Raw genomic sequence first — 26,528 nt, 5'->3', positions numbered from 1 at the left:
TAATGTAAAAGTTCTGTGTTTTGTTTGTATGTTATATAAACAACACATTAATGTAATAAATTGTTTTAAGATCTTCTAAAACAATATATTTTAAAATATTTTTAAAAAGCTTCATAAGAACATCACAATGTCCCTACAAATACCTGGATTATTAAAATAGGTTTCATTTAGTAAAATGTTGTTTCAGAACAGCCCCACTTTAATTTTTTTTTTTTTATTTTAGAGAATTTTAATATTTATTTTTTTTAGTTTTCGGCGGACACAACATCTTTGTTTGTATGTGGTGCTGAGGATCGAATCCGGGCCGCAAGCATGGCAGGCAAGCGCACTACCGCTTGAGCCACATCCCCAGCCCTAGAACAGCCCCACTTTATAAAGTCAAAGATTAAACAAATGAGATCTAAAATTGCAAAAAGCATTTACAGAATTCTTATAAACCTTATTAAAATAAATAATTCCAACATGAATTTTTTCCATAGGTTTTTCTTTTTTATCTAAACCACAAAGCAATCTTGTAGGAAATCATATAGAGTTATGTTCCACATAATGACATTTCAGTCATTACGACAATCAACCACTTTTCCAAAGATAAATACCACAAAGCCTAGATGTGTAGGAAGCCATCCTGTCCAGGTTTGTTTAGGTAGATGCTATGATATTTGAACAGTGATAAATAAATTGCCTGCCTACACATTTCTCAAAACATGTCCCCATCATCAGGCAACACATAATTATATTTTCATAAACATAGTCCCAGAATTTAATTATTCCTTCTTTATTTTTTGTCCAAGTGAAATTAAATACTTTGATCAGCATGTAGATTATAATTCAATTTCTATGAAACTATTCTTCAACCCTTGTACCTGAACACATGCAACACTAATGTTCACCTAATGTCAATGAGGGTCATTTCTGAATGATGAATATTGGATAATTTTACTTTCTTCTTTGTATTCTTCTTCATTGCTCAGATCACTTATAATGAATAGAGATGACTTATCGTGGTTCAATGCATGCTTATTTAACTTTAGAATGATGCAAAAGAAGTATGCATTCAATAGAACCCATACTTGAAATTTTGAACTTTGATATTTTCTGGGGCTAGCAATATGTTGCAAGATATTTTCTCATGATGCTAAGCAACCACAGTCAAGAGATCATGAGGGTAAACAACAGAAACTCAAGAGTATACTGTGTTGTTAAGCTATGGTGTTCAGTAGATTAGGTGCATCAAATGCAATTTATTTGTTTGTTTGTTTGTTTGTTTTTTGGTACCAGGGATTGAACCCAGGGGCGCTCAACCACTGAGCCACATCCCCAGACACCTTCATTTTCTATTTTGAGACATGGTCTCACTAAATTACTTAGGGCCTCACTAAATTGCTGAGACTGGCCTCAAACCTGTGATCCTCCTGCCTCATCCTCCCGAGTCACTGGAACTTCAGGCATGCACCACCATGTCCTGAATCAAATGCAATTTTGACTTATTATTTTTCAACTAACAATGTTTTCAACTTATAATGGGTTTATCAGAAGGGAATCCATCATTAGTGGAGGGACATCTAAATATATCACTAACATAAGGCTTTTAAATACACTTATTTTTTAAATTAGCTATTGTCATTTTACCCGTTAGTTTATAATTATTATCTTTTCCGGATATTCCAAGGACTTGTGATATTCCAAGGCTTTCTCAATATTTAACCTTTGAGCTCTAATGATAAGCCCACTTTAAAAAAAAAAAAAAAAAAAAAAGTGCATTAAGCAATTACATAAAATCCCAGACTTAAGAATAAATTTGTGTTTAAAACAAAAAAGTCCAGCTCTCCAAACATCTGGTTAGGAACATCTGTGTGACAATTACCAACATCATTTGACACATAATTAGAGCTTGAATTCAGATACATAAACTCATGGTCTTAATCTGTGGGTCCAAAGGTGAAGCTATCAGGAATCATAAGAAATTAGGGAGATAAGCAATTAAAACTGGGAAAACTAAGTGGGAAACTGATATTGTAACAAAGGCAAGGAACTGATGGGTAGAGCAAGGGGGGCGGGGGGAGCTATTTGAGAGTTTAGTATTTACCTTTAAGTTTTCAGGGGGAAAAAAAGGTAAATTTTTATGCCTTAGAAATACGTAGATGTGCTTCCTACTTTTTCAAGAAATTATATTTAGAATTAAAATAAAATTCTCATTCTATTTTCACCTATAAATCAATTTTTAAAGTATTTAAAAAAAAAAACTCACCTGCCTGGCGTACTGGAAATTCCACATGGTCAGAGACTATAATCCGAAGTAAACTGGGGGCAAAATTGATAATCTTGTAAGACTGAAATGACAAAGAATAGTTTTATAAAAAGAGGGAAATGTCAATAAATATCTATTAGCACCTGTTAATGAATACCTTATCATCCAGATAAAAGAAAAACTGCTAATATAAAACAAATTCTCCATGGCAAAATGAAGATTATTAAGATACTTCAAGTCAAAAGACAATTTCTTAGAATAAGCTCATAAATAAAAGTGTGAACACTTATGATTTTTTTTTTTTTAACTAGGTACTGAATTTAGGGGCACTCGGCCACTGAGCCACATCGCCCAGTCCTATTTTGTATTTTATTTAGAGACAAGGTCTTATGGAGTTGCTTAGAACCTCATCTTTGCTGAGGCTGGCTTTGAACTCAAGATCCTCCTGCCTCAGCCTCCAGAGCCACTGGGATTACAGATGTGCACCACCCTGCCAGGAGGCACTTATGATTTTTGACATATGCTGCCAAAATGCTTTCCACAAAAGATATGCAAAATCCCACATATACAAGTGTCCATGTAAGCAGTGTAGGTACAGTATTAACCATTTCTTTGAAACTTTAAAACTTTTTAATACTTTAAGTTATATTTCCTCTATTACTAAGGAGGCTTTTTGTGGTTGCTATTGTTTTGTTTGGGAGCTAATTGCTTCTACAAATTCCTTACTCCATTTATCTTTTTGTAGGTGAAATTTTCACTTTTTCTCAATAAAGTCTAAAAGCTATTTATGGATTTGAAGTCTCTGAATAACTCATCACAAGTGTTTATTCTCAGATTATTTATATGTTAATTTGTTTGTTATTTTTTGACAAACGCAAATCAAGAAAACATCAGCTACAGAAAACTGGATATCCAGTACCATGAACCAGACAATGTTAAATAATGCCTAAGCTATGGAGAAGAGCCAGTCCAAATTGGAACAGTGTGACTCACAAGACAGGGTTGAGAGCTGTCATTGCCAGCTGTCCTCTGCGGCTATATCATCTTTTAAACTTAACAATGCCTAAGGGAGCCTGTGCTGATGGAGTTTCTTCTCTGCCCTGCTGCTTGAGTCACTTCACACCCCAGACATGCTCTACACCAGTAATCTGCTCCTGAGTTTGGCCATTGGTAACCTTAGAAGCAAAAAGAAACGAAACAGAGCAGCCGGTTCCTTTTGGCCATGCTCTACATAGATGTTTAGTATCTGGACCTTCACAACCCTGTACATTCCCAGAGCCCATAAATGGATTTGCCCACTGAAAATCCCAGAAAAGAATTGTAAATTCTCACTGAAGCCAAACCAGACAATGCCCCAAAGAGTCTGTCTAGCTTACGTTCTCCTGGGAGCTTGAATCTCTGGTATCATCCCTTTGAAGATACAGCTGGGTTTGTGCATACACTCATTTATTTAATCACCTTTTCTATTATTTTATTTATAAAGTAGCATTTAAGGTAAATATGATTAAAAATAAGTTTGGAGAAAAACAACATCTTTTCCATTCAAGTACATTTTTGTGCTTTCCCAAATACTTCAGTAAAATTTTGTATTATCTTATAATTATTCTTCCTTTCATCCTGTATAGTCTTTAAAATCTTAAATGTGGGGCTGGGGTTGTGGCTCAGTGGTAGAGTGCTCGCCTAGAATGTGAGAGGCACTGGGTTCGAAAGATTTATAAATAAATAAAGGTATTGTCAATCTATAACTAAAAATTTTTTTTAAAAAATCTTAAGGGGCTGGGGATATGGCTCAAGCGGTAGCGCGCTCGCCTGGCATGCGTGCGGCCCGGGTTCGATCCTCAGTACCACATACCAACAAAGATGTTGTGTCCGCCGAGAACTAAAAAATAAATATTTAAAAAAAAAAAATCTTAAATCTATCATACTTAAGGGAAATTCATTTTCGTAATTGAAACTACAAAAAAATTTTTTTTTTTTTTTTAGTTGTAGTTGGACACAATACCTTTATTTGTTTTTATGTGGTGCTGAGGATCGAACCCAGGGCCTCGCGCCTGCTAGGCAAGTGCACTACCACTGAGCAACAACACCAGCCCCAAAATTTCAATTCTTAAAGAAACATATTTAACTATAGTTTACAAGTGGCAAAATTAATATAGATTTAGCACCATCTTCTATATCTCTCTACATACACATTATAAAATAATTCATTTGTGCTGGCACAGTGGCACACTTCTGTAATCCCGGCAGCTCAGGAGGCAAGGGCAGGAGGATCAGAAGTTTTGAGAGTGAAGCCCTAAAGCAACTTAACAAGACCCTGTCTCAAAATGAAAAATAAAAAGAGGGCTTGGGATGTGGCCCAGTGGTTAAATGCTCCTGGGTTAAATCCCCAGTCCAAAAAAAAATTTCATTTACTTTAATCATAAAACTAATTGGTTACTTTTTTAAAAAATCTTCCTACACATAAAAACAACATAACCTTTACACTTAGATAATGCTACTTATTTGAAATTAATTTCAGCATTGTTGCCACAGTTGGAACTTCTCTTTTTTCAACTGTTTACATTTTAAAGAACTTCAGAAACTTTGTCTTCTCCTTTTAGCTTTGTTTTAATGTATGTTAATTTGGCCAGATAAAACATTCAGCAGTAAATTCTGGTATATTCTCACACTATTTGCCTCACAAATATTACTCCATTTCTTTGTCCTCCTTTGGGCTTCAAGTTTCTAAAAAATAAATAAATATTTAAATAAATAAATAAATGGGATAACTGATTTCCTCATAATTTCTTAAGGATGTTTATTTTGAATCTGTGAAGTTCACTGAACACTGTTTTCTTGCTTAGCTATCTTCTGTATTTTATGAGAACTCCTATAAAGCAAAAGCCTGATTTTCCCATTCTCTGATTCACTGCTCTGACTACATTTACCTTTCAAGTCCTCTAAAATGACAGGTTGAGGGCCTTTTCTGAACTTGCTATTCCCTCTGCTCCTCTCCCAATTCTCTTAGCTCACTCATTCACAACATCTATGTCTATTCAATGTCATTCCTCAGAGAATGACTACCCTATGCATACATTCCAACACACTTTCTCAGGCTTTATTAGCATGAAATTATATTATTTGCTTGCCTGTATCTCTCACTAACATGTAAGCTCCATGGGAGAAGAATCTTATACCAATGCCTACAATATAACTCTGTAAATATATCTGTCATTCATATAAACAAACTCTCTAAAAGAGGAATAAAAATAGGCTAGGAGTGTAGCTACTGGGTGTAGATTAGTTACTAGGGATCTACTGGGTGTAGATCCCATTAATATGCAAGCATGCGCGCGCGCACACACACACACACACACACACACAGTTCCATGGAAAATGGAGATTCCAAAATTTGGCAATTAAATTATCTTTATTTCCCTACTGAAAAACATGTGGAGTTGGGCTGGGGATGTGGCTCAAGCGGTAGCGCGCTCGCCTGGCATGCGTGCGGCCCGGGTTCGATCCTCAGCACCACATACAAACAAAGATGTTGTGTCCGCTGAAAACTAAAAAATAAATATTTAAAAAAATTCTCTCTCTCTCTCTCTCCCTCCCTCCCTCTCTATCTTAAAAAAAAAAAGAAAGAAAGAAAAGAAAAAGAAAAACATGTGGAGGATAATTTTTTTAAAAAGACAACTTTTTAAAAAATGTTTAGTTGTAGATGGACACAATACCTTTATTTTATTTATTTATTTTTATGTGGTGCTGAGAATCAAACCCAGGGTCTCATGTGTGCTAGGCAAGCACTCTACTGCTGAGCTACAACCCCAGCTCAAAAGAAGACATCTTGAGGCTGGGGTTGTGGCTCAGCAGTAGAGCACTCACCTAGCACGTGTGAGGCCCTGGGTTCGATCCTCAGCACCACATAAAAATAAATAAAAACAAAGGTATTAAAAAAAAAAAAAAAGGACAACAACATCTTTATGGATGAGTTACAGAAGCAAGACATCTACCCAACCATACTCCTCTATGCTGCTGCTAAAGGGACTTCTGGTGGAGAGACAGTGAGGAAGGTGTACAGCATTCATTTTTAATAAAAAAGACTCAAAAATCCGTTTTCCATAGAAACAATATCACCAACAGAGAACCAGTCACTGCTAAGAGAAAAATGCTGGCCTAAGAAAACATAGCTTCCAAATAAGAATTTATCTCTTAGATCTTAGGCTGTTATGCTGAAGCTACTTACTCTTAAAGCAATTGACAGATCAATCAGTACACTGTAGAAGCTACCCCCATTTCCTAAGCAAAGCATATTTGCTGAGGTGGGGCAGTCTAGACTAAAATTAATGAGCTGGGAACTAGAATCTAGTTCCATGGTAGAGGATTTGTCTAGCATGTGCAGGAACCCGGAGTTGGATCCTCAGTACTATGAAAATAAAAATTTTAAAAACACAAAATTTTAAGAGGAGAACCTAAATACTTATGATAGATTACCCACCAGTTTATCCAGCAAAGCAGGAAGTTACAGTGGTGGTAATGGACAAGCATACAAAACCCAAACACCATAAACCATGTGTGTTTTTGTTTTCCATACTGGGGATTGAACCCAGGGATTCTCTACCACTGCACTACATCTCTAGTCCTTGTTATTTTAAGACAAGGTCTCACTAAATTGCTCAGGCTGGCCTAAAACATGCAATCCTTCTGCCTCCAGCCTCCCAAATAGCTGGGATTACACATGTGTGTCACCATGTCTGGCTAAACCGTGTTTTACTATAAGGTTAAGTAACATTATATGGTGGCCTTCTACTTAAAGACAATTCCAAAAAACTTAGTGTGGATATACTGCAGTGCAAAACACCATACAAAACAAATGCTAAATGAGTGGCATGGCAATAATCTGCATACATTTATTTATTTATTTATAGAGTTTTTTGTTGGTGGTGGTAGTGATTTGGTTTTGGTTTTGCAGTGCTAGGGATGAACAAAGGGCCTCAAGCATAAATAAGGTACCTTAAGAAGTTGCACTGGAAATGGTCTGTGATGAGGAGAAGGGGGGGTCACAAACAAGCTAACTCTCCTGTTCATATTAGAAAATTGCAAGTTCAGCTCTTGTTTTGTTCTTCCTAACCAACCCCTGGATTACTATTCTTCCAGCTAATCAGCATGCAGTCCTTCTACTCTGCAAAGCAGGTGCTGACTTTAACTTTATCCTGAGTGATGGTCCTGACACATCCCCTTTGGGTTTTAATACAATCTCTCGTCTTCATAGTACTTTCACAATCCCTTTTATCGCTTGGGAATCCTGGTTTCAGTCTACTCAGAACTCCACACAGATTTCCCATTAAGATAATTCCTTTCAAAGACTCACAACTCTCATCTGCTTTTTAAAATTAACCCCAACAGAAACATTTACTTAGGACAGACTTTATCACATTTTAGAAGGAACAGAATCACCTGGTGAGTTAGTTAAAACACAATTGGTTCCCACGCCCATAATTTCCCTTTACGTCTGGGAAGAAACCCCATAACTTGCACTTTCAATAAATTCTCAGAGGATGTTGATGTGCTGGTCCTGAGCAAATACCTTGGGAGTAATTAATTTGAGAATATTCCTTTATATTTTAAGGATTGTTAGAACTTCAAACAATGGTCACCTCATCCTAGGAGTAGGTATCATTTGTACTTTTTAGTAACAGGTCTATGGTTCAGTGTTACAGGTATGAAGGAAGAAATACGTTAGAGTTCGGGATCATTAAGTTTTTGGAATATTGGGGATAACACTGTAACAAAGCCAAGGTTGGTTAGGAAGAACACCTGAAGTCGAATAGAAGAAATTCTTACACATTTTAGCATTTTAAAGAAATCCCTCCAGACGCGATTAGGGGATGTGCCTTTGGTAAAGCACATGAAAACTGCCCTTTCTTCCCAGAGCACTCTCCCGACAGCAATGCCCAGCGCTCCAACAAAACTCTTGCCACTCTTTGACAAAAGAGTCCGTGCCAACCCCACAGAAGCAGGCGATGGGCAGGGTTTCCCACAGCAACACCTAAAAAGGGTTGGGTCTGGACAAAAGCTAACTCGGCTTTGAATATGAAGTGAATTTCCCCCAACCGCGTCCCCAATTTCAGAGCGCTTACGGAAAAGCTTCCCACCCTGAAGACACCGGCAAAGATTGCAAAAGCTTCTCTATTTGGACCAAGTGGGGTTGACAAACTGCACTGGGAAGGAAGGCGACACGAAAAGATGCAAAGGTGACCAACAGGTGCGTGAGTTGTTCCGCAAAGACCCCGGGGGAGTGCCATGCTGCTCCACTGGACCCGGGGCGGGACAGGCCGAGGGAGCGCCGGGGTCCCGAGCCCGGGTGGGGGTAGAGACGAAGGGCGTCGAGCGGGGAGAGCTGGCAATCCGGCTGGGGGCTCCGCTCCGGCGGCAGCGGGGCGCCGAAGGCCCGCTCTCACCTGGTTGAGCTCGTTCTCTGCTGCAATCCGAAGCTTCGGGTCGATGGTGCCCTTCAGCGCCTGGATGATCCGGTTGAGGTCCATCTCCCCGGGTGGGGGCTCCGCGGCCCCCGGACCAATAGGCCAGACTGCAGATTTAGTTTTACTTGGACCCTCTCACCTTCCTCCTCCGCGACGCCTAGACTACCTCACTCCCCAACCCCCGCCACGGTCGCCACCTGCAGCCACTTGCTGCGCCACTCTGACTCCGCGCCCCCTGTCCTCCCTCTTTCCCCCCCACAACTCGCTCTCCATTCACCCTTTTACGACAGCCGGTGGGAGGCGGGAGAAGTAAGAAGAGGAAGCGGCGCCTCCTTTACGGCGGCCTCTTCCCCCGGGCGTGATGCTGTGACCGGCTCCCACGGGCGGCGCCATGATACTGTACGGACAGAGCTTTCGACTTCTACCCGCAGAGGGAACGTGCGGCCGAGTTCAGGAAGGCAGCTGCCATGCTGCTGTACGGAAAACAGCCTCGGGGGAAACAAGCTTGCTTGTGTCCTCTTACAGCCACTTCCAAATGAAGCGGATCTAGTGGAGTGACACTTTCTGTTAGTCCGAAAACTGCTTGGGCATTGCAGCTAAACCTATTCCAGAACAGACTTGTTGGGACCTTAAGATTACGTAGCCGCCAGGAGGACAGAGTTGCATCCCAGTCTATTATGGGAGTCATCATTCATTCATTGACTCACTCACCGAACATTTGTTAAACTTATATTTCGGATCCAGAATTCTAGGATGTCTAAGTACCACGTTATAACAAGATGAATTCGATACAGTTTAATATAAAGGCATTCAGGACCTGCTAGGAAAGACAAATATAAACATATGAAGTATATTTTCAGCGTGAGGAAACACAGGGAAAGTCTATGGCTGAGATTTTTCAGAAAAAAAATTCCAGAGACTCTCAGAAAAATAGTGAATGGCAAGAACAGGGTGACACTATTTCCAATTACAACAGCCGTACCTGGCCCCATAACTTTAATGACATAAGAATATAGAGCAAATTTTTCCTGAAATTAGCCCAAAAAAGAGTTTTAATTACATTTAGTAAACATGGCTGTGAGCAAAATACAGTTGAGGGATGGTGGTCTTTCCAGGAGCACAAAATCAAGATTGATTGGTTCAATTAACTGGGTTTAATGAAGAGGGTAGAAAATGTGGCAGAAAACTTATCTAAAACAAGTCCCTTCAGCTGGGTGCAGAAGTAATGAACTTGTCTCTGATTGCTTTGAGTGTTGCCCCTCTTTTAATTCATTATCCACAGTACCATCAGAGTAAGGTTTCTGAAAGGTTAATATGGTCCTATCCCTTCTTTGACTTTCCATAAATTCTAAGATAAAAAACAAATTCCTTAACACTGTAGGGTCCTTTGAAACAATGGCTTTCATCTCTTTCATTGTGGCATTCTCTCTCTCTCTTGGACCTCATGATTATCTCAAGCTTCTTTACATCTGAAATCTTAACTCCAATATCATCTTTTCTAGCCAGGAAGTGTTGTTCCATATTTCTCTTGCTCAATAATTCTACACCTTTTTTCCAACCCAATTGATACTACTGGTTATCTGCCACGAATTCTGCTCCCCCACATGTTGATATTTGAACATTGGAGAAGCACTCTGGAGGCAAGCATATAAAGCAGGGTTTATTTAGAAAGGGATAACATAGGAGGAACATAGGGAGGGAGAAGGGGGCCATAGCAATATCCTGGTATCCCCAGAATCGAGGTGTTCTGCCCTTTTTATAAGTCCTAAGCTTCCTTTGTTCTGCCCTCTTCCCCTTATCTCTCTCCTTCCTGCATACAGGATTAGGCCTAGGAAATCCTTGGTGGGATGGCCAAAAGGTGGAAACGGGTGGGATGAAGGGGGAAAGGCAGAATAGTGCAACTAAGGACACATTAACAACCTTATAGCTCCCTGTAGGGCGGTTACCTTGGCAACAGGTTGGAGCCGGGGCAGGTTCTAGATAAGGGTGATGGAAGGGCTCTGTAGAAATTAACATTTCAATCCTTCAGGGGAGTCTCCAACTTCCTGGACTCACTCAAAATTGGCCTCCTTGATCCGACTTGACTCAATTTACCTATCTATGCTGACTGCCTGTCTAATTCTGGCTTCACAATCACTACTTCAGTTCTCTTAGACTATCCACTCCTGACTCCACATCCTCTTCTGCTATTAAACTCCCAATTTAATTTCTCAAGCCCACCCTGGCCACACTATACAAACTGACAACACTACAAACTTGGTTTTTTTTCCTCAGACTCAACAATCCTATTCCTTGTGATTAATCAGCACCATCTCTCATTTCTTCAATGACTGCTCCAACCCTCAGGACTCTTCTCAAACCCACTACCCCAAGGATGAGGAAAGCCATTAGGTTGAACTCACCAAACACAAATTAATCTCAGCTTACCCCTCTCCACCTCCCTCCCACCAGTCTGAACCAAATCCTCTCTCCCATCTCTTCCAGAACCTTTCTCCTTAAATTTCTCCTTTCTTTTGTATAATTTTTCATTAAGATAAATTTGGGGTATTATTACATGACTAATTATAAGATTTTTTCCTATATTTTGGGGGTATTCTCCCCAGTAATTCAACTTTATCCTAAAACATTGGCCTCCAGTTTTTTTAAAAAAAAATCATTTTTTTCCATTAATACTCTCTAATTATTGCTTATTCTTTTCACTTTACGTTCAAAGAATCGCTTCATTCATTACCTCCACTTTATTTCCCATTCATGCTTCAAGTAGGAATCCCTGGTCTTCTGCCTGCATTTCTACTGAAACTGCCAAGCAAAAATGAACACTCATCCCTTTAGCTACCAAATGCAAGATATATTTTTAGTCTTCCAATTAAATTGTCTCTCATCTGGCATATAACACTGTATTATATGCTCTTTTGCTAATGTCTCACTTCTTGTTTTACTTTCCAAAGTATATCCTAGCCCTTTGATTACTCAGTTACCCAACTCTTAAGTATGAATGGTCTCTGGACTCAGTTCCTTTCTTTCTCTTCCACCCACACTGCATGAGTCATTTCATCTACTTATATAACTTTAACCATAAACTTAATAGAGACAATTCACAAAAGTTCTAACCAATGTCTCTTTCTTTAAGTTAGATGAATCCAAATGCCTACTACATTTATACCAAGATATGTCATCTCTCAAAAATTTTTCGGCCCATGTCTGAAAATGAATTTTGACACCATTAAAGAAGATGGTCGGGAGTAGGGAGACTTGATGTAGTTATTTCAATAATGTAAAAGGAGAGGAGACAGAAAAATTCTAGTGGTTTGAAGTACTGGCTGGAGCAGCTGAGTGGTAAAAGGGGCCATTATGGGAGCAGGAGCTGCCTATTAAGCCTGATCACGATGGCAGCACCACAAAAGCACAGAGATCAAGTCAGTAGTTTCTGGAGGCTTATGAAGGGCAACTTGAGAGATTCTTGTAATAATAGAAATGTTCTGTATCTTTTTAAAAAAAAATTATTAGTTCTTAGTTATATATGACATGTTCTGCATCTTAACTGTATCTATTAGTATCCTGGTTGTAATATTGTACTATAGTTTTGCAAGATATTACCATGAAAGAAACTGGATAAAGGATACATGAGATATATTTGTATTATTTCCTACAACTGAATGTGCACCTTCAATTATCTCAAAACAAAATTTTAAACTAGAGCTAGGGATGTAGCTTATTGGAAGAGACCTTGCCTAGCATGCAAAAGGCCCTGAGTTTGATCCCAACTCAAATATTAAATTAATTAAAATAATACATAACCAAAAAGTCAATTTTCCCATGAAAACCTTTTCAAAAAAAAATTTTGTAGTTGTAGATGGACACAATACTTTTATGTTTTGTCTATTTTTATGTGGTGCTGAGGATCGAACCCAGTGCCTCACACATTCAAGCAAGCATTCTGCCACTGAGCTACAGCCCCAGCCATCCCATGAAAACTTTTTATGCTTTAGTGCACACTCAGTGAAGACCAAAAAAAAACTATCAAATTTGGGGTCACCAAGGTAATAGGTAAAGATCAATCGGGATAAAGATATAGCCTCTCAGATTCTGCTCTAAATTTTCTTTACGTGTGTTTTGCTCCCTGTTACATGTGGTTCATTGTTCTGAGTCCTTTCTTTTTGTATTACTTTGCGTGAAAGGATTTCTATATTTCCTGATGACCTCACTTGGGTCTCAGTACCTTGAGTCACCTATATTGTCTTGTTATAATTTGCAGATATGCTTCATCTCTTAGCACTTGTTTCCTCATCTGCTTCTAAGAGTTATTGTGAAGACTAAATAAGTACTGCTGCCCATGGGAAATGCTCAATAAATCGTAACCACTATTGCCATCTCTTTAAAAGGAAGGAAGAATGCTGGGCCCAGTGGCTCATGCCTATAATCCCAGCAGGGTGGGAGGCTGAGACAGGAGGATCACTAGTTCAAAGCCTGCCTCAGCAAAAGCGAGGCGCTAAGCAACTTAGCAAGACCCTGTCTGTAAATAAAATACAAAATAGGGCTGGGGATGTGGCTCAGTGGTCGAATGCCCCTGAGTTTCATCCCTGGTACCAAAAAAAAAAAAGAAAGAAAGAAAGAAGAAAAAACATCTTATTCAGACTTCACTGAATAAGACATAAAACAGCCTCACAAAATAAACAACCAGTAAGTACTAGTTGAATACATAAATGCATGCATGTGTGATAACAATGTGTCTGAAACAGGATGTCCACGGTAGGAATGAAGGTAAGAAAAATATGAGACACTTTGCAGGTAGAATCAACAAGGATGTGTGACTGATTAGGTACACAAAATTATCTAAGGGAAGTCAAGAATGATGCTAAAGTTTTAAGCTTTGATGACCTATGGAAGTCATTAGCCAGGGGAAATGGAAAATACATTTTGGAGGAAAGATGAGGTTACCTTTGGACATTATGAAGTAGGAATGCTTATAGTTTATACAGCTGGTGAACTCCAGTGCATAACCTGAAACCACATCTGTACTTATAAAAAAGCTGGGGGAGGAAGAAGGAAATGATGATGGAGAAGAGGAAGAAATAAAGGGACAGAGAGACATGAGTCATTTGTGTACATAGAGTAGTTGACATCAAGGACATGATGGCATTACCCTAGAATACAGCATAGCGTGAGAAGAACTGGCATGATTACAGCTCAAATTACAGAAAGCAACTGTTAGCCCACGCACTGCCACTATGGCCTTTTTTGAGATTTAACATTTTAGTCATCTAAACGGAATATCACACAGCTGTGCTCCCCATCTGCTGGCAGCAGCTCATCCGTTGGTCTATATTAGCAGGTTTGAATCTAGTCCGTAAGGTAAAAGAGAAATAGGAGTTCAAAACCAATGCATAGGGCTGGGGCTGTAGCTCAGTGGGCACAGTGCTTGCCTAGCACATGTGAGGCACTGGGTTTGATCCTTAGCAACACATAAAAATAAACAAATAAAATAAAGGCATGCTCTCCATTCATCACTACCCCCCCAAAAAAAAGTTTTTAAAACAATGTATAAAAATCCTATCTATAAACTCAATAATTCATCTTTTAGACCACATTAAACAGTCTGTAAGGGAGTGCTGTGAAGTTGGTTCTTAAAACATCTCTATTCCCAAAGTGTCTATCTTGGCGTAGCTCTAAGTCATAGCACCTGACATATCAAGTGCACACGGGTACCTCCTGAAAATGTAAGATCTTCAATATTTTCTTTCTTTTTTTTTTTTTAAGCATGTACCTTTTATTTATTTTTTTAAATTTTTTTTAAAGAGAGAGAGAATTTTTTTAATATTTATTTTTTAGTTTTCAGCGGACACAACATCTTTGTTTGTATGTGGTGCTGAGGATGGAACCCAGGCCGCACGCATGCCAGGCAAGCGCGCTACCGCTTGAGCCACATCCCCAACCCAGATCTTTAATATTTTGTTAATGGAAGTCAACAGAAATCTCCTTTAAAATCGCACCCAAGTAGACTTCCCTAAAAGAATGTAACAAACCTCCCAGTTAAATAAAACTAAAAAAAAGGGAAAAATGAGTGACATATGTAGGGCAGCATTACAGTTTCTCAACAGAAGCCAGAAAGTTACTTTTCCAGAGACTACAAAGGTAGTAGTGGTGGGAAGTTTGAAACTAAAGATAGTAGTATTAACTGGGACAAAAAGATGACATATCTACTTTCAAATAAGTTTTTTTGTTGTTGTTGTTGTTGTTGTTCAAAATGTTGTTTCTTCATTGCCTCAAGCTTTCCTCATTCCACAGTGAGAAAGGAGATGTCCCTTGCCTCAGCTTCAGCACCTGTGAGGAACTACTTTATGACAACCTCAAATGAATCCGGCTCGGGTGGTTCATGAAGGATGTAACATGCCATGCTAAAATTTAGTGCCCCCAAAACATGTGCAAGACAGCAGTGGAAGATATGGTGATAGAAAACACTACACTATTCAGACTTGGGAGAGACAATTGGCTCTGTGCTTCTGCTCCCTTACAAAGTCTCTAAGAGTCCCCATTTTCTTATGTCCCACACAGGATCTATCTCACCAGCGCCATTGTGAGGATCAAGTAAGATTATATACAAGAGGGGCTGGGGATGTGGCTCAAGCGGTAACGCGCTCGCCTGGCATGCGTGTGGCCCGGGTTGGATCCTCAGCACCACATACAAACAAAGATGTTGTGTCCGCGGATAATTAAAAAATTTAAAAAAAAAAAGATTATATACAAGACAAATCCTGAGGGGAAATGCAAGTAGAGTGGGGGTGGGGATGGTACTCCAGCTTTTCTGTTAAAACTCCTCCATGTGTTATCTCAGGCTGGATGATAATACCCAAACTCCACCCAAGGAAAGACAAGACTGGGCAATAGCATACAATCTACCTTTTTAAGTGTTTTAAAAGTGATATATACATTTTTATGGTAAGATGCAGAATGAAGAGTCAGTCTTCTTTCCCCCTACTTGCAACTCCCAAAACCTTTACACAAGGCCAAAACTATCAAAATCTTTGTCTACCCTATCCTACTAGGGGAAAAATTTAAAAATCAAGTCATCAGATATATGCTTTTACATTTTTGTCACACAAATGAGATATTATGCACTTTGATCTGTGCCTTCCATTTTGACTCATTTAATTCCCTACTAGCGGGCATCTGTGTTGTTTCTCTAGTTTTTGCTAGTATAATTAGTGCTGTACAAAATATCTTTGTGCATGTATCTTGGCATAATTCCAAAACTATTTGTGGAATAAATTTCCAGAAGTGGGATTTCTAGGTCAAAAGCATGTGCTTTTTTATCTTGACAGCTACTGCCAACTTACCTTCCAAAAACATGTCAATTTCATTCCCATCTGCTGTATTTGAGCCTCCACTTCACCCTCATGCTTGCCCAAATACGTATTTGAAAGGTTTACCTTTTGCTTACCAATCACCTTTAGTATGCATGTGTGTGTGTGTGTGAATCACCTCATCTTTTTAATTCATTTTTTCCCACTCTAGGTAGTCTTCTATCTTTTGACATTGATATTTTCCTGAAAACAGAAGTTTTGGGGGAATAAATTCTGTGTGTCAAATTGATCCATCCTTGGGGCTAGGGATGTGGCTCAAGTGGTAGCACGCTGGTCTAGCATGCATGAGGCACTGGGTTCGATCCTCAACACCACATAAAAATAAAAGAAAGATATTGTGTCCACCTAAAAATAAAAAAGAAATATTAAAAAAAAATTGATCCATCCTTTATGCTGTTTAGGTTTTGTGTCCTACTTAGAAAGCTCTTCCATACCCCCACATTGGTGTTTCTTCCTCCTCTCTGGGGAAAAGAAACATCATAATACCACAAAGTCCAAAGTCAACAAGCCCCACCTCTGTGTTCAAATTTTCCAATGCATTTTTGGTACCGTGTTCTTCGTATGAACAATAGCCAACTACCAAGATTCTGGGCAAATATAATGATAAGAAAGTGGATGTAAAAAGTATAGGAATAGACCACAGAGAGAAGAAAACCTAAAAAAAAAAAAAAAAAAAAAAACCTTTGCCATATAGTAATGAGAAAATGCAATCATGAAATAAGGATACTACAAGAAACATTCTGATAACAAATGTATTTAGATATTTTAAACGTGAGCAGAAATTTAAAATGCTGTGAAATGGTAGAAATATAAAATCTCCCAATAAAGAAACCTTGAAATAAAAGGTCCAAAGAGGTCTAGTTTTGAATAGTAACACTTCTAAATAAAAGAGGTGTGTCAGAAATCAGAGAAATAACTTGAGATTTGCTCAGTAGAAGAAAGTGATGAACCTGATGTATATGAATATTTAAATGTCATTCATCTTTGCAGTCTGAGTCAGGTACAAATGAGATTATCCCAATATTTAAAAGACTAATCATTAGCAAATTATGATATTGAAATAGTCAATGAAACAATAATGATTAAGAAACTTAGAATTAGTGAGCCTTCATCCTCTTGATATTGATAATAGATGATTTTTTATAATCTGGCATTTGGTGTCACACACTGGTAGTAAATGAGCTGTACCTATCAGTTGTCAACACTTGCTCAAAAGTTGAAAAAACGAGGACAAAGCCATTGTAGCCTCATTACTAAAGTAGTCAAAAAGATACCTTTACTAAGGTAAATAAAGTAGCAAGTAGAGGACCAAGAGACAAATTTAATTTTTTTCCCCTTTTAGAACACTTAACATATTATCCTATTTATCACAAGGACCACAATGTAACACCAGATCATTTAAGCTAAAAAGTTTAATTTGCAAACAGAAAAGATTAAAATACAGTTAAAGGATTATAACTGTTAAGGAGTTGAGAAAGGGGACAAATCAGCAAACCTCTAAGCTTCTTGCTTTAAATGCCTGCATTTACTCACAAACCAATTTAGAGACAATATGCAAAAACTAACAATTGTGGATGTGAGAAGAAGTCATTTAACAAAAAGACTTAAAGTGAAGGAAAAGAACTTGGGGGAGAATATGGTAAACATGTACTATACCCTGTCCATCTCCTTCAGTAAGACAACAAAGCATTTATATGTTCAGGTAATTATGAAATGCCTTTGTACTTCAGTTCTATTTTCAAGATCTTCCCAGTAAAATATAAGTTCTTTATAAAAGCTCCATTAAGGGGGCTTTCAATTTCTATGGATGTTCACTCCATCTCTTGCAAATGTATAAATATGTACATATGAAAATCTTCCTGTAAGATATTATGCTTCTACTAAAACATCCCAAAGCTATCTTTAAAATTTTATACTGCAGGGTTGATGATTTAGATTTAGTGGTAGAACACTTGCTTATGAACATGCACAAGGTTCTGGGTTCAATCCACAGAACTGCAAGAAATGATACTGCTTCAGGAGGAAAGATCATGTCCATTCATTTTCATAAGTCTAATTTATAATTCATAGTCTTTATATTTGGCAAAATAGTAATTTCAGACACTCCCATAACTCCAGTTGTGGTAGCACATGCCTCTAATCCCAGCTACTTGGAAGGATAAGGCAGAACAGGATTGTCCAAGGTCAGCCTATCCAATTTAGCAAGACCCTGTCTCAAAATAATAAAAGAGGGTGGGTGTCACGAGCCATCCATGGGTTGTAAGTATAAGCTATGTGCAATTTGAGCATATGAGAGGACTGGCTGCTGTTGTGTGCTCTTTGGGCTGTGTGACACACATGTGCCCTTTCCTCTCGCTCTGCCTGTGTTCCCACAAGGCACCGAGATGGGTGTGACTTACCAAGATGTCAATCAATCTACTGACCACAAGACATCAAGAAGCTAGACTCAACCCCCTGAAACCTGATCCCTTGCCTTATTTGGAATATTCTATGAATGGTTTCTCCCCAATAAATAGGGGGACTTTAGGTTTGCTCACTCTCTTGACTCCTTTGCTCCCCATGCCCCGCAGTATGGAGCTTGATTCTTGAGGCTGTAGAGCTGTCCTGAACTCTGAAAAAGGCATTTTCTGTGTTTGTGTGGTTTTTTTGTTGCCAGCCCAATTTACCCAGAGTGACCCCGATTCCATCGCATATTGCGACAGGTGGGCATATGGGTCAGTGGTAAAGCATACCCAAGTTCAATCCCTAGTGTCAAAAAAAGAAAACAACTCCCCTAAAACAAATATTATGATATCCCGTTTAATGAATCCCCATTGGTGCATTTATATTTTAAAAAACTCAAGAAATGCTCACACTATTTAAATAAGCATTTATTGTGTGCAGGAGAAAAATAAGACTAAGCTAAAAATCCCAATATAGTAGGAAGCATAATGGATAAAGGCCTTGTTGAACTTGAGGACTCACTATTCCTATACACCAAATTTTGCTTTCAATCATTATACTTTGTGTTCTGGACATAAATGCCAAACCATGAACTAATTTATTTAACTGAAATACTAACCTACAAAGTATCTACCATGAACTGAAAAAAATTCTGTTAAATAGTGACTCACCCCAAATCCTCTCTACTGAGAACACTAAAATTTAAAACCACAAAGAGAAGCCATGTGTATGTACCTGTAATTCTAGCAACCTCGGAGGGAGGATTGAGGATTGAGTTCAAATTGAAGGCCAATGTGGGCAATACAGTGAGAACCCATCTCAAAAAAAAAGAGAAAAAAGAAAGCTGGTAATGGTGGCACACCAAAAGCAAGGTGCTAAGTAGCTCAATGAGATCTTGTCTCTAAGTAAAATACTAAACAGAGCTGGGGATGTGGCTCAGTGGATAAGTGCCCCCAAGTTCAATCCCCGGTAACCGCCCCCTGAAAAATAAAGTTATGCATAGCTGCAGGGTTTAACTGCTGAACCCAGACCCAGCTCAAAAATAACTTTTGTAGATATAAAACCTTTTACCAGCTTCCCAAGTTTACTCAACATCTCAGAAAAGAGAATTGAAACAACTTTCTGCTTTAGCAGAAGACTTGCATCTATTTCTCCATATTGCAATAAAATAGTTTTGATGAATTTTATTCAGCCAAAAAGAAAAATGAAATTACGGCAATTGCAGGAAAATGAATGGAATCAGAGACCATTATATTAAATGAAATAAGTCAAACTCAGAAGGTCAAGGATTTTATGTTTTCTCTCACACTGGAAGCTAGAGAAGAAAAAGGAAAAGAAAGATGGGAGTAGATCTCCTAAAAATCAAAGCAAGATCAGTAGAGGAAGGGACCAAGAGGTAGGAAACAGGGAGGGAGGGGGGAAGTCCTGGGGAGTGATACTGATCAAATTATATTATTGCAATGTGTGCATGTACAAATACATAACGACAAATCCCATCACAATGTACAACTAATGCACTAATAAAAAATGTGGGATGAAAAAAAAAAAATCAAGCTCTGAGTACTTGTTGTGCTTGTTGCTAATGAAATAGTACTGCTTCTAAGAGCTTTGGTGAATAGAACTAATTTAATGATTTTTAAATGCAAAAAAAATTGAGAAATAAAATATTAATTATTAATGAGAAAGATAAAAAGCTTAAAGGGTGAAGTTTGAGATGTTACATGTCTCAAATGAACAGTAAACTCTGGTAGTACCTACTATACTGCATAAGGCAACATATACACACATACACAGAACCTTGTATAGTCTTCAAAATGAAGAAAAAATAAAAAAACCCACAGCACCTCATATTCATTTAATGCCAAGAGCCAGGCACTAAGTCTTTTAGACATATTCTTAGCTAAGTTTCACAACTGCCCCATGAGACTGACCAATCATCGTCATCATTCCCATTTTACGTGTGTAAAGACAGTCTTTAAAAATAAACGAGAGAGAGAGAGAGAGAGAGAGAGAGATATCTTAGAGGTAAAACAGCTTATTCAATTGGATAACTTATCCAATCCAGATCAGTTATGAAGTGGTAGCACCAAGGCTCAAACACAGTATTGCCTGACCAAAGACTATGCTTTTTGATGATTTAGCATTTTACCTAATTCAAATTAAATCAAGAACCCAGGAGAAAGCAAAAGCCTTACTGATGGTGGACCAGGATATTACCTGTGTATTTTCTATTGTATCTTGTATTATTATACATGTAGGAGGTTCCAAAAAAAGACCTAATTAAAGGAAGTACATGCCCTACTGCAAAAAAAAAAGAAAGAAAAGAAAAAAGTTTCAAGGAGAATGTGTGATTTGGTCCATTGAAAACATATTAAATTTTTTAATTAAAGAGATGTATATCAGTGACCCTGAAAGGAACTGTTATATATAAAAGTCTTATTTTAAAATAACAGCATGAACCCATGAATAAATAACCATTCAAGAATTATCAGTGATGAATTCTAAAAACTTAGGTATCTTACCTCTCATCTAAGTGTTCAATCAAATAGGAACAACTGAAGGTGCAAGTAACTTTTTTATTGAGGCACAACAAGGCATTGTAACTTGCCTGAACTTGAGGCAGTCAGTTTAGTAAGCTCAACGTTAATACAGTTAAGGATTAAGTGCAAACAATATACATTCACAGCTTGACTAGCGAGGCTACATCACAATTTATAAAGTGCCAGATTAGTGCTAATTGTCATTCAGCTTGAAATTTTTCACCTAGAGAGGAAAACAAAAAAGTAAGGACCTCCACCTTCCTCTAGGAATGAAAACATTTTCTTAAACCAATCAGTCACCAGGGCAAGGACTACATTTTCTCCAACCCCACTAATTCGAACACCATCCTTTTATTGTCAATTCTGAACTGACTTTCAATCTTGATAAAGAAGATAGCCTGAAAATGTAGAATATTTCCAACTACTTCCATAAATTGCTCCCCTGTGCAAACGTAACCATATCTGGTCTCCCTGGAAGAGCTGAAGAATTGCATGATTGCTAGCAGTTTCATGGTCTGGAGCACCATCATTGGCATAGGCTGATACCAACACCTCTTCATTCTTCATGAGGTTGACATACAGTGGCACATTCACTGCCAGCTTTAGCATATGGAAAATGAAAACATAAGTGCCATTCACTGGGCAATTGAATCTACCAAGCTGAAGATCAAAAGTCTCCCCCAAGTTATTCAGAAGAAGATCAAACACAATAGGTTGGTCTAAAGTTCCAGGGGCCAGGTTAGAGGTTCTGGCTGCTGAGAAAGCAACTCTCATCTGCTGAGGCAGGGGATAGACGTGTACTGGCAGTATGGTGGCTGCTGGGTTTGTCACTGGCACATCCACAGGGGTCATGCTACGGGAGTCTCCTTGTCCAGAGTCACCACTGTTAAAGGTTTCGTTGTCTCTTTCTGGGCTGCTCACCTGAGAAGAATCACTCCACCCTGCTGTTTTATTAGCAACAGTGAGTTTCTCATAATGAAGCAGTTAGCTTTGAACACAATATTTAACATTAGTCGGCTACTGAAACACAGATAAAGATACATTTTATAGTAAATTCCAAAACAAAAAGCAATAAAAATGTAAATAGCTTATACTTTCTTAGATTTTCTGGAATAGACTTTATAATACTATTCTGAAGCCAAAAGGGACCTAACTAATCTTGTCTAATTGTCATTTTAAAAATTTTCTTAAGAAAATGTGGTCCCCGAAAAGGTTAGATTAAAAGGTTAACAAAAACTTAACCCCAGGTGTAAACATTTTTTACTTCTGTATCTTTTTCCCATAATTCTGACTCAGTTAATTTCTCATGATCCATCTTCTACTCAAAGTAGGTAATATAGAAATAAAATAAAACCTAGATTAAGAAACCAACTTTTAGAACTACTGGCTAATAGCTCTTCAGAGATATTTTGATTTGGTACTAAACCACATGATGAATGCTTATTTTTTATTTCCAAGTTAATGTGACATCAAATAATTTTAATGTGATAGGGGCCATACAAAAATAATGCTTAGGTCAGGTGCAGTGGCACACACCCATAATCCCAGCAACTTGGGAAGCTGAGGCAGAAGGATAGCAAGTTTGAGGTCAGCCTCAGCAACTTAGCAAGGCTCTATGCAATTTAGCAAATCTCTGCCTCAAAAAAATAAAAAAGGGCTGGAGATGTAGCTCAGTGGTAAAGTGCCTCTGGGTTCAATTCCCAGTACCATTAAAAAAAAAAAAAAAAAAAAAGCTTAAATATAAGGCAAAGATGTTGTAAATATTGGTTACTTTTTCAAAAAGAAAAGATTGTTTTTAGGCTGGGGATTTAGTTCAGTATTACTCTTAAGAAAACTAAAACTTTAACAAGATCAATGCTGGAAGCAATACACTTTGGGGGAGAAGTTGGAAGAAGGTGCAGAATGAACTAAAATTATGCTTTTGATAAATAAACTACTCACTTAATGACCCTTACCTCTTGAATTTGCCCGAGGACCACCAGATGTTGTCCCTCCTCGCTTATAACACTGTTGGAAATTATCCTAAAATGAATACATGAATATTCACCTTGGCACCAAAAATGCAGGACAAAAATTAGTTATTACACAGGATTATTGGCTGCTAAGTCTATAAGATTAAAGTCCTTCTAATTCTTTATCTGACCTTCCCCAGCAACCATCAAGAGGCTCAAGATGTTCCCAAACACCAGAAAAAACAAAGCAAAGGCAACAGTGGCAATACTTGCTTCATCTGTTAATTAACCTGACCAATTAGCTATGTATATGCAAAAACAATAAGTCACTTAGAAAACACTATGTAGAAGGTACAATACTAGGTAATGATGGCAATTCAGAAATACTGCATGGTCCTTTGTCCTTCATCTCAATATAAGACATAAAGCAAGAACAAGAACATAAAGCCAGGTGAGGTGGCGCATGCCTTAATTCCAGTGGCTTGGGAGGCTGAGGCAGGAGTATTGCAAGTTCAAAGCCAACCTCATCAACCTAGCAAGGCCCTAAGCAACTTAACCAAACCCAGTCTCAAAAAATAAAAAGGCTGAGGATGTAGCTCAGTGGTTAAGCACCCCTGGGTTCAATCCCACATACCAAAAAAAAAAAAAAAAAAAAGAACAAATTTTTTCAATCTTGTTTAATTTGTAAATCAAACTGAGAAGACTTTGTTTGTTTGTTTTTTGATAGATAAAATTAAAAATTAAAAATAATTACATCATGTAAGTGTATTTATTGCCTGGAAATATGATCTAAAATAGAAAAGAATAAATATTCAAGGTGCAATGCTTCTAACTGATTCTCAAGTATGGAAAAAGCATCTCCGCATAATCCATGAAAATAATAATTAGGGGGTTTTTTTTTTGGTTGTTTTTTTTTTTTTTGAGAGAGAGAGTTTTTTAGTATTTATTTTTTAGTTTTCAGTGGACACAACATCTTTATTTCTATGTGGTGCTGAGGATCGAACCCAGCGCCCCGCGCATGCCAGGTGAGCACGTTACCGCTTGAGCCACATCCCCAGCCCAATAATTAGTTTTTTAACTAGTTAATATGTACAATTTTGGGGAAAAAAACAGGCCAGAAGACATTCAATAAGAATAATTAAGTCTCCTACTCCAGAAGTCCAGAATCTCCTTTCTAATAGCACCAATATCAATTTCTTATGTTTTCTCAAAGAAACTTAAAGCAACACACAAAAACACTGGAACACTGATACTAAGAACAAATAGTTCTATTATGAAGTCTACATTTATCAACACCTTCCCCAAATATAGTCACTGAGGATCATATAATAACAGCTAATATTTGCATGCTTGATATACACTCAGCATTGTGATGTTAAGCACTCATATGTATTGTTAGTTCATCTGATCCTCAAAATATCTCATGGAGAAAACCTCAAAACCCCTCAGAGTTAGATGAATAACTAAGAGATGAGTCCACATCTAACAGATAAGGAACTAGAGCTCAGAAGGCTAAAGGAACATATCTAAGGTCACAAGACAAGAGAACTGATAAAGTAAGAAAGTAAACACACATCATTTAGATTCCAAGGTGTGTCCTTCACTCCTTTTCAATCCTGCCTCTATACAGACATCTACCCTACCTCATGTAACTGAAAGCTCCAGAAGAATAGGTATTTGATATATTAACAACAAAGCTCAGTGTAGTACATATACACATGCACCTCTTCTTTAACGGGGTTATGTCTTGAAAAACACATCATACATTGAAAATATTGTAAGCCATGTAAGTATACAAGAGAAAATTGAACACTTAAAAAAAAAAAAAAAACTAACCATTCCTTTAAATATATATATATTTAAATATATTTAAATATATATGTATATATATTCCTTTAAATATATATATATATATTTAAATATATATCTATATATTTAGTTGTAGACAGACACAATACCTTTATTTTATTTGTTTTTATGTGGTGCTGAGGATTGAACCCAGTGCCCCACACAAGCAAGGCAAATGATCTCCTGAGCTACAACCCCAGCCCAAAACTGATCATTCTTAAAAATGTTTAAGAATATGCAATTTGTAAAAAAAGAAACTAAATAATCACAATAAAGACACATGTTCGCCCCCCCCCCCAGCAAAAAAAATATTGTAAGTTAAAAGGCATTTAATATACCTAACCTACTGAACATCACTGGTAAGTAGCACAGTATACTACACAGTATAATTGGTTGTTTACCCTCATGACTGCACAAATGACTAGCCCTCTGGCCACTGCCCATGATCATGAGAGAGTATCAAAATTCAAAATCTGAAATAGACTTTCTACTAAATGTATATCACTTTCAGTCATCATAAAGTCAAAAAAAATCATTAAGTTAAACCACCTTAATTTGGGGACCATCAGTACATATTCAAAATCTTATAAAAGTCCAAAATGGAAAATACTGATGTGGTATAAATTTATATCTAGGATACCAATGACTGCCTCTTCCTGGTTTGTAAACTTTTTTTGGGCAGCCAGTGGGAGGCGGGGGGCTGTGTGCGTGTGTGTGCGCTGGGTAGTTGAACCCAGGGCCTCATGCATACTAAGCAAGCAATCTACCACTAAGCTACACCCAACACAGCCACACCCCTTTAAAAAAAAAATAAATTTATATCCATATATGACCAATAACAGGAAGTTTCAAGGTTTGTTAAAGCAAAATGTCTAACATCCTATCCAGTCTTCCATCAGATGTAGTGATGGAAGATGTTTTGATTTATTGCAATCAGAATAAAAGACAACAACAACAAAAAAAGAGCTCTGTTAATTAAGCAAGCTAAGTTAAAGGCAATATGGTAAAGTTGAGATCATGAGGTTTGGAGTTAAGAAACTCACATTCCAATCTAAGTTCTACAATTTACTTGCTGAATGACCTTAGATAAGTAGAGAAGTTACTTAACCTCTGAACCCCCAGCTCCTTTTTCAAGGTGAAGGATTAAATGGGCTAATGTGAACATGATTACTAAAGTCCTTAACACCTTTAAATTCCAAATAACCAGTAGCTGACATTTATCTTCCTTGGGTGACTGGGAAAGCTTCCAAATCAACACTCCATAGGACTTAAAATAGTTCTAGAGCTAAGAACACACTTGTACAAAACAGATTATTACTGTTATAGTTTAATCACCAGCTTAACACCAACAACTGTAATACTATTCAACTATAACAACTAGTCTTACTTACCCTTTGGGAGTAAGGTGTTCCAGGATATTCTCTAGCTTGGAACTGCAGCTGGCTATAATTTCCATTGGAAATTGAAGGTGGTCCTCTGTAAGTATCAAAACCTAACAAATAAACAAACAATAAACCAATGAATAAAGCATACTAAATTAATGTGCACATACAAATATGTAACAAATCTGTTATATTATAATGCATCAACAAAAAAATGAGTGAAAAAAGCATATTAAACTATACCACTGCAAAAGATAAACTGACCCTGTAAAGCCATCATTACCTCTTTAAGCA

General features: G+C 37.6%; 2 protein-coding genes across 19 annotated transcripts in view; both read right to left on the bottom strand.

Annotated features, from left to right (window-relative positions):
• LOC114091683 (importin-8) overlaps positions 1–8,922 on the bottom strand; it is a 72,807-nt gene extending 63,885 nt beyond the window's left edge. For 2 of the 6 annotated variants that reach the window (XM_027934172.2, XM_071610015.1), the window contains exons 1-2: positions 8,689–8,918; positions 2,249–2,330 (exon numbers count right to left, since the gene is read on the bottom strand). In XM_027934172.2, coding sequence (XP_027789973.1) covers positions 2,249–2,330; positions 8,689–8,772 — 166 coding nt within the window. In that variant the 5' untranslated portion in view covers positions 8,773–8,918. Of the gene's footprint in view, positions 1–2,248; positions 2,331–8,688 lie in introns of all 6 variants that reach the window. The other 4 variants (XM_071610018.1, XM_071610019.1, XM_071610016.1 and 1 more) reach the window with 4 other exon arrangements.
• Positions 8,923–21,068: 12,146 nt separating this feature from the next.
• Positions 21,069–26,528, bottom strand: part of Caprin2 (caprin family member 2) — a 47,603-nt gene continuing 42,143 nt past the window's right edge. For 9 of the 13 annotated variants that reach the window (XM_071610004.1, XM_071610007.1, XM_071610008.1 and 6 more), the window contains 3 exons: positions 26,244–26,344; positions 23,008–23,074; positions 21,069–21,996 (listed from right to left, as the gene is read on the bottom strand). In XM_071610004.1, the coding sequence (XP_071466105.1) occupies positions 21,428–21,996; positions 23,008–23,074; positions 26,244–26,344 (737 nt within the window). In that variant the 3' untranslated portion in view covers positions 21,069–21,427. Of the gene's footprint in view, positions 22,041–23,007; positions 23,075–26,243; positions 26,345–26,528 lie in introns of all 13 variants that reach the window. The other 4 variants (XM_027934252.2, XM_071610013.1, XM_027934250.2 and 1 more) reach the window with 2 other exon arrangements.

Source organism: Marmota flaviventris, chromosome 3 (assembly GCF_047511675.1).
Source record: "Marmota flaviventris isolate mMarFla1 chromosome 3, mMarFla1.hap1, whole genome shotgun sequence".
NCBI lineage: Eukaryota > Metazoa > Chordata > Mammalia > Rodentia > Sciuridae > Marmota > Marmota flaviventris.
The sequence above is the reverse complement of the archived record's forward strand: the minus strand, read 5'-3'. Positions and strand labels throughout refer to the sequence as shown.